The 14,750-nt window shown below is 47.6% G+C and overlaps 1 protein-coding gene across 4 annotated transcripts in view; it reads right to left on the bottom strand.

Moving 5' to 3' along the window:
- The window catches only part of LOC122929450 (CD209 antigen-like protein E), a 77,027-nt gene that overhangs the window by 22,930 nt on the left and 39,347 nt on the right, over positions 1 to 14,750 (bottom strand). For 2 of the 4 annotated variants that reach the window (XM_044283028.1, XM_044283026.1), the window contains exon 6: positions 4,627 to 4,683. The exons of 1 other annotated variant lie outside the window; for it this stretch is intronic. In XM_044283028.1, coding sequence (XP_044138963.1) covers positions 4,627 to 4,683 — 57 coding nt within the window. The remainder of the gene's footprint in view (positions 1 to 4,626; positions 4,684 to 14,750) is intronic. One more of the 4 variants, XM_044283027.1, reaches the window with a different exon arrangement.

Below are 14,750 nucleotides of genomic sequence, written 5' to 3' on the forward strand. Positions count from 1 at the left end.
TATATAAATCAGTCATGCCCCCACCCTTCCAAGAAATTGAATTATTTTAATATTTCCACATACCGTAACTAAAATCATCTATTCCCCTTATCAGCTTAGTTGCCTTTCTTAGCAGTTTTTATAACTATAGGGCAGGCATGCTCAACCTGCGGCCCTCCAGCTGTTGTAAAACTGCAACTCCCACAATGCCCTGCTGTAGGCTGATAGCTGTAGGCTGTTTGGGCATGCTGGGAGTTGTAGTTTTGCAACAGCTGGAGGGCCGCAGGTTGAGCATGCCTGCTATAGGGTATCCTTGCTATGAACTGACCAGCATATTCAAGATGAGGCAGCACTAATAATTTGTAAAGTGGTGATATTAGATCCCTGTCCTACAAGGCCATAGCAGTTTTATACACAACAGAATTCTGCTGGAGTTAGAAGCAGCTGATGGACATTGTGCTGTTATTTAGTCTATGATAGACAAGAATACCCAGGTCATTCTCTACAGTTTTACTCCTCCGGGACATATGTTGTATGCAGTTTACTAGTACCCAGATGTTATAGGGAGTGAGTTTGGACACACTGTGCCAACCAACAGTTCAACTTTGGGCTAGTCCTAAGGGCATTATCTTGGCGGACCCCTGGTTTTCACCCTTTAATCCTTATACAGGGATTTGGCCTTCTATGCAGTGAAGCCACTAGGTTACTACCTATTGGAATAGTACCACTGGGGTCAGAGACACTGGTGCCAAGCACCAATGGATTAGGCAATGCAAATAGCCAGGAAATAGGCAGACATCCGGGCATGCAGAGTAGATGCGAATCCGTGAAACAGTCCTGAAGTCATGGCAGGAGGCTCAGGATCAGTGGACTGAACAGCCATGAGCCAAGTCAGGATCCAGGAAACAGGCAGACGTCGGTACACAGACAGACGAACGGGTTATAGCTTTTTGGTTGGGCCCAGCAAGCAAGTGAAGCCAAGATATAATCTATTGCTCAAGCAAGGGAAGAAACAAACAGCCCAGCATGTAGAGGAGGGCTGATTAGCTCCTTAGTCAAACAGATGAACGCAGAGCAAAAAGGGGAATTAACCCTTAAAGTGCTGCAGGGAGAAGTTCAATAAATAGACACACATAGAACCTGGGACATAGGAGTCTGACCGCCAGCCCCAGGCAGAAGCTAGGTGAGTGATGCAGCACCCATGCACACCGCAGGCTTGGAGTATTGCCATGACACCAGATAATAATCTTAATTTATAGAGTGCCAACATATTCCACAGCATTTTACAATGCTAGGGTACATGTATTGTATAAGTTGGAAATTAACCTGTTTGTCTAGGGTAGCACTAGCACATTCCACAGAACTGGTGCAGCTCAAACAAAGTCTTCGAGATGGGAGTGAGAGGTTCAGATTATGGAGGATATTATCAGGACTTAAATCATTGGCAGAATGGAGAGCATGGGTAGAATAGTAGATATAGATGATCAAGTAGATATACTGAAGGGGTGCAGCATTGTGGAGAGCTTTGTGGGTGAGCGATAAACTTAATTTGAATCTTTTACTGTATGGGCAACCAGTGCAATGACTGGCAGAAGGCAGAGGCATCGGTGTAGCTGCCTGTGTAGCTATAGATGAGCCTGGCTGCTGCATTCAGGATAGGCTGGAGAAGCTTGAGTTTAGTGAGTGAAAAACAGATTAAGAATGAGTTCTACTAATCAAGATGAGACTGGATCAGGGCAACAACAATAAGAGTTTTTGCTGTTTGCCACAGTAAAAAAAAGCATTAATTGCATATAGATTTTTGTTTGTGTGATAGGTAAAAGAACCCTCAGAAGGATGAGAATTCTCGACAGTGATAGAAACACACTTATGATCAGAGAGCAGGGAAGGAGAGATACAGTAGTAAAGTCACAAACTGAGGTCAGATAAGGACCAGATCAAGTATATTCCTGTCTTTATGTGTAGCAGAATTAGAAAGTTGTGGAAGCCAAGTCAGCAAGTTAGAGATAGAAACTTGGAGGCAGATGGGTTATAGTGGTGTCTACGGGGATGCTAAAGTCACCTGAAATGAGGGTTGGTAATTCACAAGAAAGCAAAGGTGGAAGCCAGGTAGAAGAGTGATCAAGGAAATCGGGGTGAGATAGGGGAGCGGTAGACAGCTGCCACTCACAAGGAGAATGGGTGGAAGAGTCTGACGGTGTTGGTGTAGACCTCAAAAGATGAGAATGTTAGTGATGATAATGGGGGGAATAACCTGGAAGGTGCAGTGGGGGTAAAGAAGCATGCCTACTTCACCATACCTGTTCAGGTTTGGAGGTATGAGAAAAATGTAAACCACTATGAGATAAAGCAGCAAGGGAAGCAGTGTCAGATTGATGAATTCAAAATGTGGTTAACCTTATCTTCGGGAAGGTTAAGAGATATTGAAAGAAAGAAGTTAAAGGGAGTCTGTCACCTCCATATGGCCATATACAGTGCTTACATGGCTCTGTAGCACACCTATACAGGATCTTTTCTTTAGACTTGCACAAGCAGGAAAAAACGACGTTTCATTCATATGCAAATGAGCACTCGCAAGTGCCCAGGGGCGGCGTTCAGTGTGTAGATGCCCAGACTGCTCTGCCTTCTTTTCACTTTGCTCCTCCCCAGTCTCTGCCTTTGCCCGCCCTCCAAGTCCTTTACGTCATCACTAGGTCCGGCCGAGGGCATGACCACTAGGTGAGGTGATGCAGTGCCCCCAATGGGCATCACCGTGCGCATGGGCCAGTGTGACGAAGCAGTGCACAGGTGTGGGATCTTGGCCGGACCTAGCGATGACATAAAGGACTTGGAGGGCGGGCAAAGGAAGGGGCTGGGGAGGAATAAAGTGAAAAGAAGGCAGAGTAGCCTGGGCTCCTACACACTGAATGCCGCCCCTGGGCACTTGCGAGCCCTCATTTGCATATGAATTAAACTTCGTTTTTCCTGCTGGTGCAAGTCTAAAGAAGAGAACAAAGGTACCGTTACAATCCTGTATAGGTGTGCTACAGCGCCATGTAAGCACTGTATATGGCCATATGGAGGTGACAGACTCCCTTTAAGAATATAGGAGTATTTGTTGCACACTGACCAAGGGTTCCCAAGCACAAAGTTAACATGATTTCTATGTGTGATGGGGAAGTAGGTAAAATTAGCAATAGAAGAAGGTGGAATCAGTAAGAGAGATATCTCTTGAAGTTAAAAGAAAAAGGATTAAGAGAAACAGCAGATGGTTTACCGATTTTTAAAGTGTTTTTTTTGTGCTGCACACTGGGACATAATGGGTTAAGTTGATTCAGAAGGTGAATACGGTAATTCATGTAAACTGTAATAAGTGAGGGAAGGATGAGAAACTGATGTGGATAGAATACAATGGAGGGGTAAAAGGGCAGATGAAATGAAAATAAATACAATGAATATGGTAACTGAATAGTTAGCAGGGCTGTTTGAGTAGCTCATATAGCATACCTGTCTCCTGACCTGTCTAACTGCAGGACACTTTGCCAATGATGACACAGTCTAAGGCTACTTTCACACTAGGGTTAATAGTTTCCGGTATTGACATCCCATTCATTGTCAATAGGAACAAAACGTAACTGAACAGAGCGGAGTGCTCCAAAATGCATTCCGTTCCGTTCTCATACCGGAGAGCAAACCGCAGCATGCTGCAGTTTGCTTTCCATCCTGGGATGCGGAGCAAGACAGTTAATGGGGGGCGGATCCGTTTTCTATTGTGTCAGAGAAAATGGATCCGTCCCCATTGACTTGCATTGGGGGTCATGACGGAGCCGTTTTCTCTGACACAATAGAAAACGGATCTGTCCCCTATTGACTTTCAATGGAGTTCATGACGAATCCGTCTTGGCCATGCTAAAGATAATACAACCGGATCCGTTCATAACAGATGCAGATGGTTGTATTATCAGTAACAGAAGCGTTTTTGCTGAACCCTGCCGGATCCAGCAAAAACGCTAGTGTGAAAGTAGCCTAAGATGACTTTTGCCCTTGTGCCAGCCCCAACACTCATGCCACCCCTATATTATATCTACATTTATATTTACCCTATTTAAATGATTACCCAGATGCATATATGCTGCATTTACATTAATCTATGTTGAACCTTATTTGCCAAGTGGTTTTTCAATGTTTCTGTAGACTACAAACAGCTCCCTATATCTCAGCTTCCTGTACACTTGTGAGTGATAGGGCACGGTGCGAGTTGAATAAATAGTAGTCATACACTAATTACCAGGTCTCAGGAGTAAGGTCACTTTCATGCGGTCAGTATTTGGTTAGCATTTTGCATCAGTATTTGAAAGCCAACCTCAGGAGGGAAATCTACAAAGGAAAAATATCATGGGAAGATTTGTGCCTATTCCATGTTCCAATCCTGGAAGGGAAAAATATGACCATGTAAATGGTTGAACTAAGTGGAGATGGGCCTCTGAAAAATTGGAGGACAATCCTTTTCGGCACAATTATGGCTACCATTAGTGGTCATCAATTGCCTGTTGCCTGAATGGTTTACCGGGATACACATATTGATTATCTAGTAATACAGCAAGAGATGAGCGATTTTGATATTAAAACTTATAAATTACATTGTTCAGGATCTTTTAAAGGACCCACCTAAATTATTTTTAACTGTTTTGACATCTTCAAGGACCATCTGTTGTTGATCGTCTGCTGGAGAAAAAAATGTAAATATCCTTTAATACAGTCCTGATCAAAAGTTCAAGACCACTTGAAAAATGGCAAAAAATCATATTTAGCATGGCTGGATCTTAACAAGGTTCCAAGTAGAGCTTCAACATGCAACAAGAAGAAATGAGAGTGAGACAAAACATTTTTTGAGCATTCAATTTAATGAAAACAACGAATAAACTGAAACAGGCTGTTTTTTCAGCTGATCAAAATTTTAGGACCACATGCCTTTAAAAGGCCAAATCTGTGCAAAGATGTGGATTCATTGTCATTTTCTGTCAGGTAGTCACACGTTGTGATGGCAAAGGCAAAAAAACTCTCCCTTTTTGAACGTGGTCGGGTTGTTGAACTGCATAAGCAGGGTCTCTCACAGCGCGCCATCGCTGCTGAGGTGGGACGCAGTAAGACAGTCATTTGGAATTTCTTCAATTCTTAAATGATCCTGAGGGTTATGGAACAAAAAAGTCAAGTGGAAGACCCAAAAAAATGTCATCAGCACTGAGCCGGAGGATCCAATTGGCTGTCCGTCAAGACACTGGACGATCCTCGACCCAAATTAAGGCCCTTACTGGTGCTGACTGCAGCCCCATAACCATCAGACGGCATCTGAGACTTAAGGGCTTCAAAAACAAAAAACGTCTTCAAAGACCTCGTCTCCTTCCAGCTAATAATAGTATTTCATGTTAAAGGGGTTGTCACAACTGAGACCTCGGCAGCATATTGCTAGGATAGGTTTGGGTTCTACCTCTGAGACCCACACCTATCTCCAGAAGGGACCCCCGAAAGTGAAGAAGAGTATACCTCACATACACAGTGTTCTCTCTATTCACTTTTATGGGAGTTCTGAAAATAGTCAGGCAAACACACTCGGCTATTTTCGAAAGTCCAATACAAACAAATGGAAATTGTACCGCACAACCGTGCCCATAGCTCCATTCAATTCTATGGGACTACCGGAGATAGTTGAGCAAATGCTTGGCTATTTTTGTCAGTCTCACAGAAATGATTGGAAAGCGGCAGAGCGAGTATGGCTCATTTCTGGGGTCCCATTCTGAAGATAGGTGCGGGTCCCATCTCTTCCAAGATAGGTGCAGGTCCCTATCTAACATTGGTAGTATAACCTAACAACATGCCACCAATCTCTCAGAAGAGACAATCCTTTAATTCATATTAGGTGAACTGTTTTACATATGTTGTAATGGTAAGCTAGCAATATAGAGCTGCATGTTATATTTTGTCTTTAAGTCAAGGTAAGGTGGTTAACAAAATAGGTGACCTAGTAGATAACCTAAATTAACTGCTTACACCGAAAAACTCAAACTTAAGGGTTGGGTACAGTAATCCATAATATTAAACTCTCTCTGACAAGTCACATTACAATAGTAGACCAAGCTGTCAGGAACTGTACTGTAAGCGATGAATGGATGACATTTGTTCCTGGTGGCCTATTCTAGTTTGCATTTGTTTCTGTTTTACTTCTGTGTGATTCTGTCTTTATTGCTCGGCCACACCTAGCTGCTCCAGCAATACCATGGTTAAACGCTTCTCTGATTCTGAGCTACTATATGTATCTGCTTCTAATGTGTTAACCAACATCTGCTATACAGTATATTGGAGCCAGGGTCAGCATAGAATTCACGGTGTGTTCCTGAAAGGGCCGGACTAGAGCGGAGCTAAAGGGAGGCCAGCATGACGCTGGTTTGGTTGGCGAGGAGTTGGGCATTAAAAGGGGTTAATAGGCCGGTAGCCGGGAGGTGGAGGGTGTTGCCGGGGAAACTAAGGGGATGTGGTGGGGGTTATATAAAGTGGAAGTGAGGAGGGGTTCAGGTGCCATTTTGTTTGGGCGGTTAGCCAACTGAACTTACCTGACTCACTCAACATGTCGGTTGACGAAATGCTGGCCCAGATTAGGATGGAAGCGGAGGCCCGGGGACCCAGATGGTTGAGGGAACAGTTAGGAGGCCTGCTTCAGGGACCCCCAGTGGCGGCGGTGATCCCTGATGAACAGGCTAGACGGCCACGGCAGGTCCGACCGCTGACGCGATTGAGCCCAGACGAAACCCCACGGGTCAGGCGCCGATTGCGGAGCCCCTCCGGGGACCCTCCACGGTGGGGAGCGGCGCAGCAGGCTTCAGGTAGGCGCTCCCGCCGTGGGAGGAATCCGATGCAGCGGCGGGCCCCTGAGAAGAGCGGGGATTTAACCCCCCTTCCCCCGCTCTCTGCAGCAGTGTTGGCTGGATCAGGACCAGGGTCTGCGGATTCTCCCAGGTGTTCCGGTTCCGGGAGGTCTGCTCAGCGTGGGAGAGGGTCTGCTGTAGTACGGGCTGTGCAGGAGGCTCCCCAGGATGTGCACAGGCCCCATGCTTCCAGTGATTTCGTTGAAGGACACGCCCCCCATGTGACTGTTGCTATGTTAGACAGAAGCTGGAGGGATGCTAATGGAGAGGGAGCAGTGCGATCTGAAGACAGATGCAGCGCGGCAAGTACATCTGGTGATCGTCCCGTTGGCGAACAGGAGCGTCTGGATTCCGGATTAGCGGCGGCGGGATCCATAGCACCCGCGCGTCCTGGTGAGATATCATGGGGTCTTTTTTGTCTTGGCTGGGCTGTCCGGGGGGCGTCGGGGGAGCAGGACGTCCGGAGGAGGTGGGAAGGAGCTTGGGTCAGATTTTGGGCGGATTAGCGGGGTGGTTGTCGGGTGTCGGGATGGAGGGAGCATCGCCGCTGACAGCTTGGGGTGTGGGGCCCGGGGGTGGGGGGACGGACGCGGGTGTGAGTTCTAGGTACAGTTGGGTCAGCGTCAGTACAGACTCAGGCTGGGGGGAGAGGAGGATAGGCCTAAAGTGGATGACGGTGCACGGGGAGAAGTGTACGTGTGTTTTGAGGGTCCGCTAGGGGCGCACTTAAAACAAGAAGGTTAGGGAACGGATCTGGAAAGGGGAGTATGTGGAAATATTTTCCCTGCTCCCGTTGGAGAGGTTTCAGTTAGGACAAAGGAAAGAAGGAGGAGGGTAAAAAAGAGGATGAGAAGCTGGCGTTATCGCTTGATTCCGCGAACGTTTGCAAACTGGTTGCAGGCGTTTGCAATTTTGGCCAGCGTCATTGGAGAAAAAGCGCCGGAATGTTGTTCGGCTCTTTTCTGTTATATGGACGCGATAAGGAGGCGTACCGGGTTTATGGGGGTACGGGTTGACTCCGATACGACGAGCAATTTAGGCAGAGAAAGGCGGTCCGGCCTAACATACGGTGGGACCACAAGGATATTAGGCTATGGTTAAGGGTTACAGCCCCGGTACGGTCTGGGCAGCCCTTTCGGGGGGAGGCTGGGGGATCAGGACAGGGGAATTTTGCGGCGACATCGGCAAGAGGGTTGTATTTCCTGTTCAACGAAGGAAACTGTAAATTTGGCGCAAAGTGTAAATTCCAGCACGAGTGCACCATTTGTGGTGGATCTCATGGAGCGAATCGCTGCTTCAGGGGAGGTCGGCAAAGAGGGGGGGACAATGTTGGAAAAGGGTCGGACGCCGGTATGGGTGGAAAGGATGGCACGCTTTCTAAATAGGTACCCGCGTCGGGAGGCGGCGAAGTTGCTGGAAGGTGGTTTTCAGGCGGGCTTTTATATTCCGTCAGTTTCGTCGCAGGGGTATGGGGTTCCTAAGAATTTGAGGTCAGCACTAGCTCATCCGGAGGTATTTTCAGAGAAATTGGCCAAGGAGGTGATGCTGGGTAGAATGGCGGGCCGTTTCCCGTCCCGCCTCTGGCGAACCTGAGGGTGTCACCGTTGGGGGTGGTTCCCAAAAAAGAGCCGAATAAGTTTCGGCTCATTCATCACCTGTCCTTTCCAAAAGGGGCGTCGGTCAATGATGGTATTGATCCTGAATTATGTTCAGTGGTTTATACGTCATTTAATGCGGCTGTGGATTGGGTACGGAAGTTGGGCCCTGGGACGTTGCTAGCAAAAATCGATATTGAGGCAGCGTTTCGTTTGTTACCGGTGCATCCGGAAAGTATGCACCTGTTGGGTTGTTGTTGGGAGGGTCGTTATTTTGTGGATAGGTGTTTGCCGATGGGGTGCTCCTTGTCGTGCGCCTATTTTGAGGCATTTAGTTCGTTTCTTGAATGGGTAATAGTTGAGGTGTCCGGTTGCTCTTCAGTTATTCATTATTTAGACGATTTTTTGTGTCTAGGCCCGGCGGGTTCAAGGGTGTGTTCGTTGTTGTTGCATACGGTGCAGGCGGTTTTTGGGGAGTTTGGGGTTCCGTTGGCGGGGCGGAAGACAGAGGGGCCGTCGACTGAGTTGTGTTTTTTGGGAATTGCGATTGACACAGAGAAAATGGAGTGCAGGCTGCCAGAGGATAAGTTAACAAATTTAAGATTGGAAGTTAGTAAGGCAAAACGGACGGCAAAAATTAGGTTGAGGGAATTACAATCTTTGCTGGGTAAACTTGGCGATGGGGAGGATTTTTTGCAGGATTTTGGCGCTCGCGACGGCAGGGGTTAAGTCTCCCCATCATTTTATTCGGTTGGGTAAGGAGTTACGGGGGGACTTGGATGTTTGGGCAAAGTTTTTAGAAGTTTATAACGGGAAGACATTGGTGATGGGGGGGTGGTGAGTAATGTTGATTTTGAGCTGTTTTCTGATGCTGCCGGGGGGGGGGGGTTGGTTTTGGGGCATACTGTCAGGGCCAATGGTGTGCGGGAAGGTGGCCTGATTCTTGGGTTACTAAGGGTTGGGTTAGGAATTTGGCACTGCTTGAACTGTTTCCAATTGTGATGGCAGTGGTGCTGTGGGAGGAGAAATTTGCGAACAAAAAAGTTTGGTTCCATTGTGACAATATGGGGGTAGTGCAAGCAATTAATAGTCTTTCCACGTCATCTCCTCCAGTGGTGAAGCTGTTGCAGTTTTTAGTGCTCAGATGTTTGTCCATCAATGTGTGGATAGTGGCGGTTCATGTTCCGGGAGTTTCTAACTGTATTGCGGATGCCCTTTCTCATTTGCAGTGGGAGCAATTTCATCAACTGGTGCCGGAGACGGAGGCCGAGGGGTTGGATTGTCCAGCTTGTCTGTGGGAAATCTTGGAGGCATGGTAATGGGGCTGGTTCGGGCATCCTTGTGTCCTGGCACCTGGGCTGCGTACGGTAAGGCATGGGTGGATTGGGAGAGGTGGTGTGTACAGTTAGGGATGCAGAAAGAGGACTGGGAGATGGCTTTATTGTTATTTTTGGGTCACATTAGGGAGGAAGGGTGGTCAGTTGCACAGTTAAATTGGTGTGTGGCTGGGTTGGCGTTTGGGTTTTGGTTGAGGAGTCATACAGATTTTACAAAAACGTTTTTGGTGAGGCAGTTATTGAGGAGGTGGAGAAGAGAAAAACGGGCTAAGGATACTAGAAGACCGGTGTCGTTTCAGTTGTTGATTGATATTGGGGCTCAGTTGGAGGCAGTTTGTAGGTCTAGATGGGAGGTTAGTTTATTTAAAGCTGCTTTTTCATTAGCGTTTTTTGGGGTGTTTCGGTTGGGGGAATTGGTAAGCAGTAGTGTAACTAAGGCAGGGGGTTTGCGTTCGGAGGATGTGGATTTGTATGTGGATCGAGTGGAAATACGCATCCGGAAATCTAAAATGGATTGTGAGGGCAGGGGAAGGCATTTGTCTCTGTTTGAGGTTCCGGGATGTATGCTTTGTCCGATCAGGTGTTTGCGGGAGTATGAAGGTGGGAGGGGTCATTCCTGTCTCGGTTCCAATTCCTGGCCAATTCCAGGCGATTTTTAAGCGGTGCTGGAAGGTATTGGGGATTGATTCTGTAGGTTATACAGGGCACTCTTTTAGGATCGGGGCTGCGATGGAGGCGGCGCGCTGGGGATTGAGCGAGGAGGTGATAAAGAAAATAGGGCGCTGGGAGTCTATCCGATTCCGCTCTTATGTGAGGATAGGGAGATTGTGATTGGTGTGGGATGTTTTGTTTTTCTGTTTGGTAATGTGGCTGTTTTTTGTTGTTGTTTAATTATAGGTTCACAGACGGCCTTGGTGTGGATAATGGGACACTCATTCGTGTTCTGGGGGCAATAAGAGCAGATGTCAGACTGAATGGGCGGCAATTGGGTTTCGCACACGAGGTGGCGGTGTTGCGGTGGCGGTGTTGCGGTGGCTCGGGATGAGAGGTATGCTTTGGGGCGGGGTGTTGAGGGAGGTGCATAGGTTTGTGCGCTTAGATCGCCCCCCAGACGTTTTGGTGTTACACGTTGGGGGGAATGATCTGGGGGCTCGGCCGTTCAGGGAGTTGATTAGGGATATTAAATTCGACTTACTGAGATTATGGGTGTTGTTTCCGCGTATGGTTACAGTTTGGTCAGATATTGTGCCTAGACGTTCGTGGAGGGGTGCGAGGTCAGTGGACAGGTTGAATAAGGCCCGCATTAAGGTTAACAGGGTGGTTGGCAGATTTGTGGCTAGGAACGGGGCGGTCGCTGTGCGGCATTCAGAGCTGGAGGATGGAGTAGGCGAATTTTGGAGGGCGGATAGTGTGCACCTTAATGCGGTGGGAATTGATTTATGGGCGTTAGGAATCCAGGGTGGTATTGAGGTAGCCCTGAGGATGTGGAGGAACACGCATTCTTAAGGTGGTCAAGTTGCGCGCTGTTGGCGGTGGGAGGTCCTAGAAGTTGGTGGATATGGTGTTAGTGGAGAATGGGAGGGCCCCCATGGATGGGGCTGGACTCTTGTCAGTTATCAGGAATCGAGGATTAGGCGCCCATCAGCTGGTGCCTCTGAACTGGCGTTCATCGACTGGAGGCAAGAAGGAGTTGCCAGTTGGTTTTGGTAGTTTATCTTATGTGGGCTTCTAGGACCTCCCTCGTCATTTACTCGGTCTATTGGGAGTTAATGTTAAATTATTCATGTTCTGTTATGTTATGTAATAAAATGGCTGCTGTGGCCGAAATTAATCCCATTCTTGAGTCTGACTCTTATTTGTAAATGGGGGATAAGAGGGGTAAGGGGTAGGAAGACCCGAGCAGTCTAACCAATACCCTAGTCATGTGGATTCTGCCTCAAACCTCAAAATTCTTTCTCTAGTTTCTTCCTAGTTTTGCCTACTGGCTATTCCTGACAAGGCTCCTGTCTTAATCCTCGGTTACTATGTTTAGTTCCGATCTGCTGTCCTTAGATACTGTATGTCCTACACTACTTTACTGTGTCTTTTTTTTTGACTATGCTCCTCCGTTCTTCTTTTAGTCCTGCTGCTGTCTCCACATTCTGGGCGTGCCGCTCTCTCCATGTTCTTGGTGTCTATACTCCTGCTTCTAGGTCCTGGTCTGTTTCTGTAATCCAGTACCATCCTACATTTGGTATTAAAGGGATTTTCCAAGATAACTAGTATCTAACAACAAACCCTGCAAGAGCATAAATAAACCGTTATCTTATATTCACCTCTTTCTCCAAAGTCATTCCCAGCAGCGCTGGTCCAGTCATCCTGCATCCGCTTGTTTACAAACTGCAGTAGGGATCTGTTGGTAAATGGCACATGACTACTGGAGCCAATCACTGTCCTCATACGGGTAGTGACTATCTGCAGCTGTCACATGTCAAATATAGAGAGGGGCAAATTTCTTGAAATTTGTTTTGGGTCCGATTTTGACAAATTGGCAAGCAGGCCATATTCTGAGAGGAGGAGCAGAGTGGGCCCGGCAATTAATTGTGTCCTGCTGAGAACACATTGGTTTGATGCTCTGAAATGCCCTCAAGTGCAGAATTTTAGGGGGGCAGCAAAACTGCAACAGTTCTTTCTTTGGTAGTTAACAGAGAAAGGTGCAAATGAACATGTCCTGCTAAAAACACACTGGTACTGGCGCACTGAAATGCTTCAAACTGTGCAATTATACACTGAACAAAAATCTAAATGCAACACTTTCGGTTTTGCTCCCATTTTGCATGAGCTGAACTCAAAGATCTGAAACATTTTCTACTTACACAAAAGACCCATTACTCTCAAATATTCACAAATCTGTCTAAATCTGTGTTAGTGAGCACTTCTTCTTTGCCGAGATAATCCATCCGACCTCACAGGTGTGGAATATCAAGGTGCTGATTAGACAGCCTTAGACTGCCCACAATAAAAGATCATTGAAATGTGCACAGTTTTGCCTTAGTGGGGGGTCAAAAAACCAGTCAGTATCTGGTGTGGCCACCCTTTGCCTCACGCAGTGAGGATGTTGATTGTGGCCTGTGGAATGTTGGTCCACTCCTCTTCAATAGCTGTGAGAAGTTGCAGAATATTGGCAGGAACTGGAACACACTGTCATATACGCTGATCCAGAGCATCCCAAACATGCTGAATGGATGTCCAGTGAGTATGCTGGCCATGCAAGAACTGGGATGTTTTCAGCTTCCAGGAATTGTGTACAGATCCTTGCAATATGGTGCATGCAGCAGTATGAGGACGAGCGATCACAATAGCAATCCCTCGTTCTTAGGTGATCACTGCATGTAAATACACCGCGCACTGAATGAGCAGCCGACTGTCGGGAAGGAGCACTTCCTTCCCGACCACTGGTTTCTCGGTGCATGTAAATGCGCCTTTACACTCAATGCACTGCCCCTTCAACACCATAATATGGCTGGCTTGTCTCTGTAGTTAGTGTCTGCCAGCACATGGCAAACACATCCTCTCAGATCACTGGCTGAGCTGACAGTGGTGGATTGGCCATAGACCCTACAGGGAAATTTCCCAGTGGGCCGATGTCCAGAGGGCCACCCAAGCTCTCCTAAAGGCCGCTGGCCAGGTACATAATGATCTGATGCTCAATGGCTGCAGTTGCCCTCCTGAACTCAACTGCATTACCATCCTCAGGACAATGATACAGTTAAATATTGTGGAGAGGGTGTCAGTATTTTGTGCTGCACTGTGGTATTTGATTCTGCTGCCTCAGTACTTTGGTACTGCAGGCCCTGTCTACTTCTGTTGTACCTGCTTATTTTTGTTGTCCTGTCTTCTATCAATTTAGTCCCACCTACAACATGAGGCCACTTCTAGATTTTTTCTAGGGCCACCTTACTAATCCTCCCCTGGTGGTGTCTGTGCCTCTGAGCTACCAAAGACCCTTATAGACCAGCCAATATCCTGCCCCTGTCTGGCTGACAGGCTGCCTACAAAGCATCATGGGCAAGCTCATCAGTCATGATCATGTGAAACGCCCCAGAGTGCCGTTACCACCTCTGCGCCTTGCTACTATCTCCTATGGTTAACCTCATGTCATCAAAGGTGTATTCATATTTCCATGTAACTGTTGTGTTTAAGTGTGATATGCCTGGTTCACCAGCAGATGGCGGCATAATGTCATGGAACCATGAACCAGACGTACACAAGAGATGAGTGGAAATAAGAAGGCTTTATTGAAAATAAAGCTGTAAGGCAAAAGTCCAAACGGATGGCTAAACCGAAGCAGGGTCTTGCGAAACCAGAGATCAGGAACCAGAAGGGTAGTCAGACGAAGCCAGGATCAGGAACCAGCAGGGTAGTCAGACGAAGCCAGGATCAGGAACCAGCAGGGTAGTCAGACGAAGCCAGGATCAGGAACCAGCAGGGTAGTCAGACGAGGCCAGGATCAGGAACCAGAAGCAGCAGCAGTCTTAGAAGCATGTGAGCACAGGAGGACCAAGCAAGGAACTGAAGCCACAGACCTCCTATATATATGAGCCAGGCATCCAGCTCCTCCCAGTGGGAAGGAGAAGCCGCAGGGTGGGAGGCTACAAGAAACCCAGAAACCAAGATGGCCGCCAGCACATGTCAAACGAAGGAGAACAGCAGGAAGGTAAGACCATGACAGTACCTCCCCCTCAAGGGCCCCTCCTCCGCGGAGTAAGGAACGGTTTCTGAGGGAAGCGTGCGTGGAAGGCTCGGAGCAAGGCAGGAGCATGGACATCTGCGGAGGGAACCCAGGAACGCTCCTCTGGACCATAACCACGCCAATGGACCAAAAACTGCACCCGGCCGCGGACCAGGCGTGAGTCCAGGATATTGCTCACCTCATACTCCTCACGATTGCCTACTTGGAC

The sequence above is a fragment of the Bufo gargarizans genome, chromosome 2 (assembly GCF_014858855.1).
Source record: "Bufo gargarizans isolate SCDJY-AF-19 chromosome 2, ASM1485885v1, whole genome shotgun sequence".
In the NCBI taxonomy this organism is placed as follows: Eukaryota; Metazoa; Chordata; class Amphibia; order Anura; family Bufonidae; genus Bufo; species Bufo gargarizans.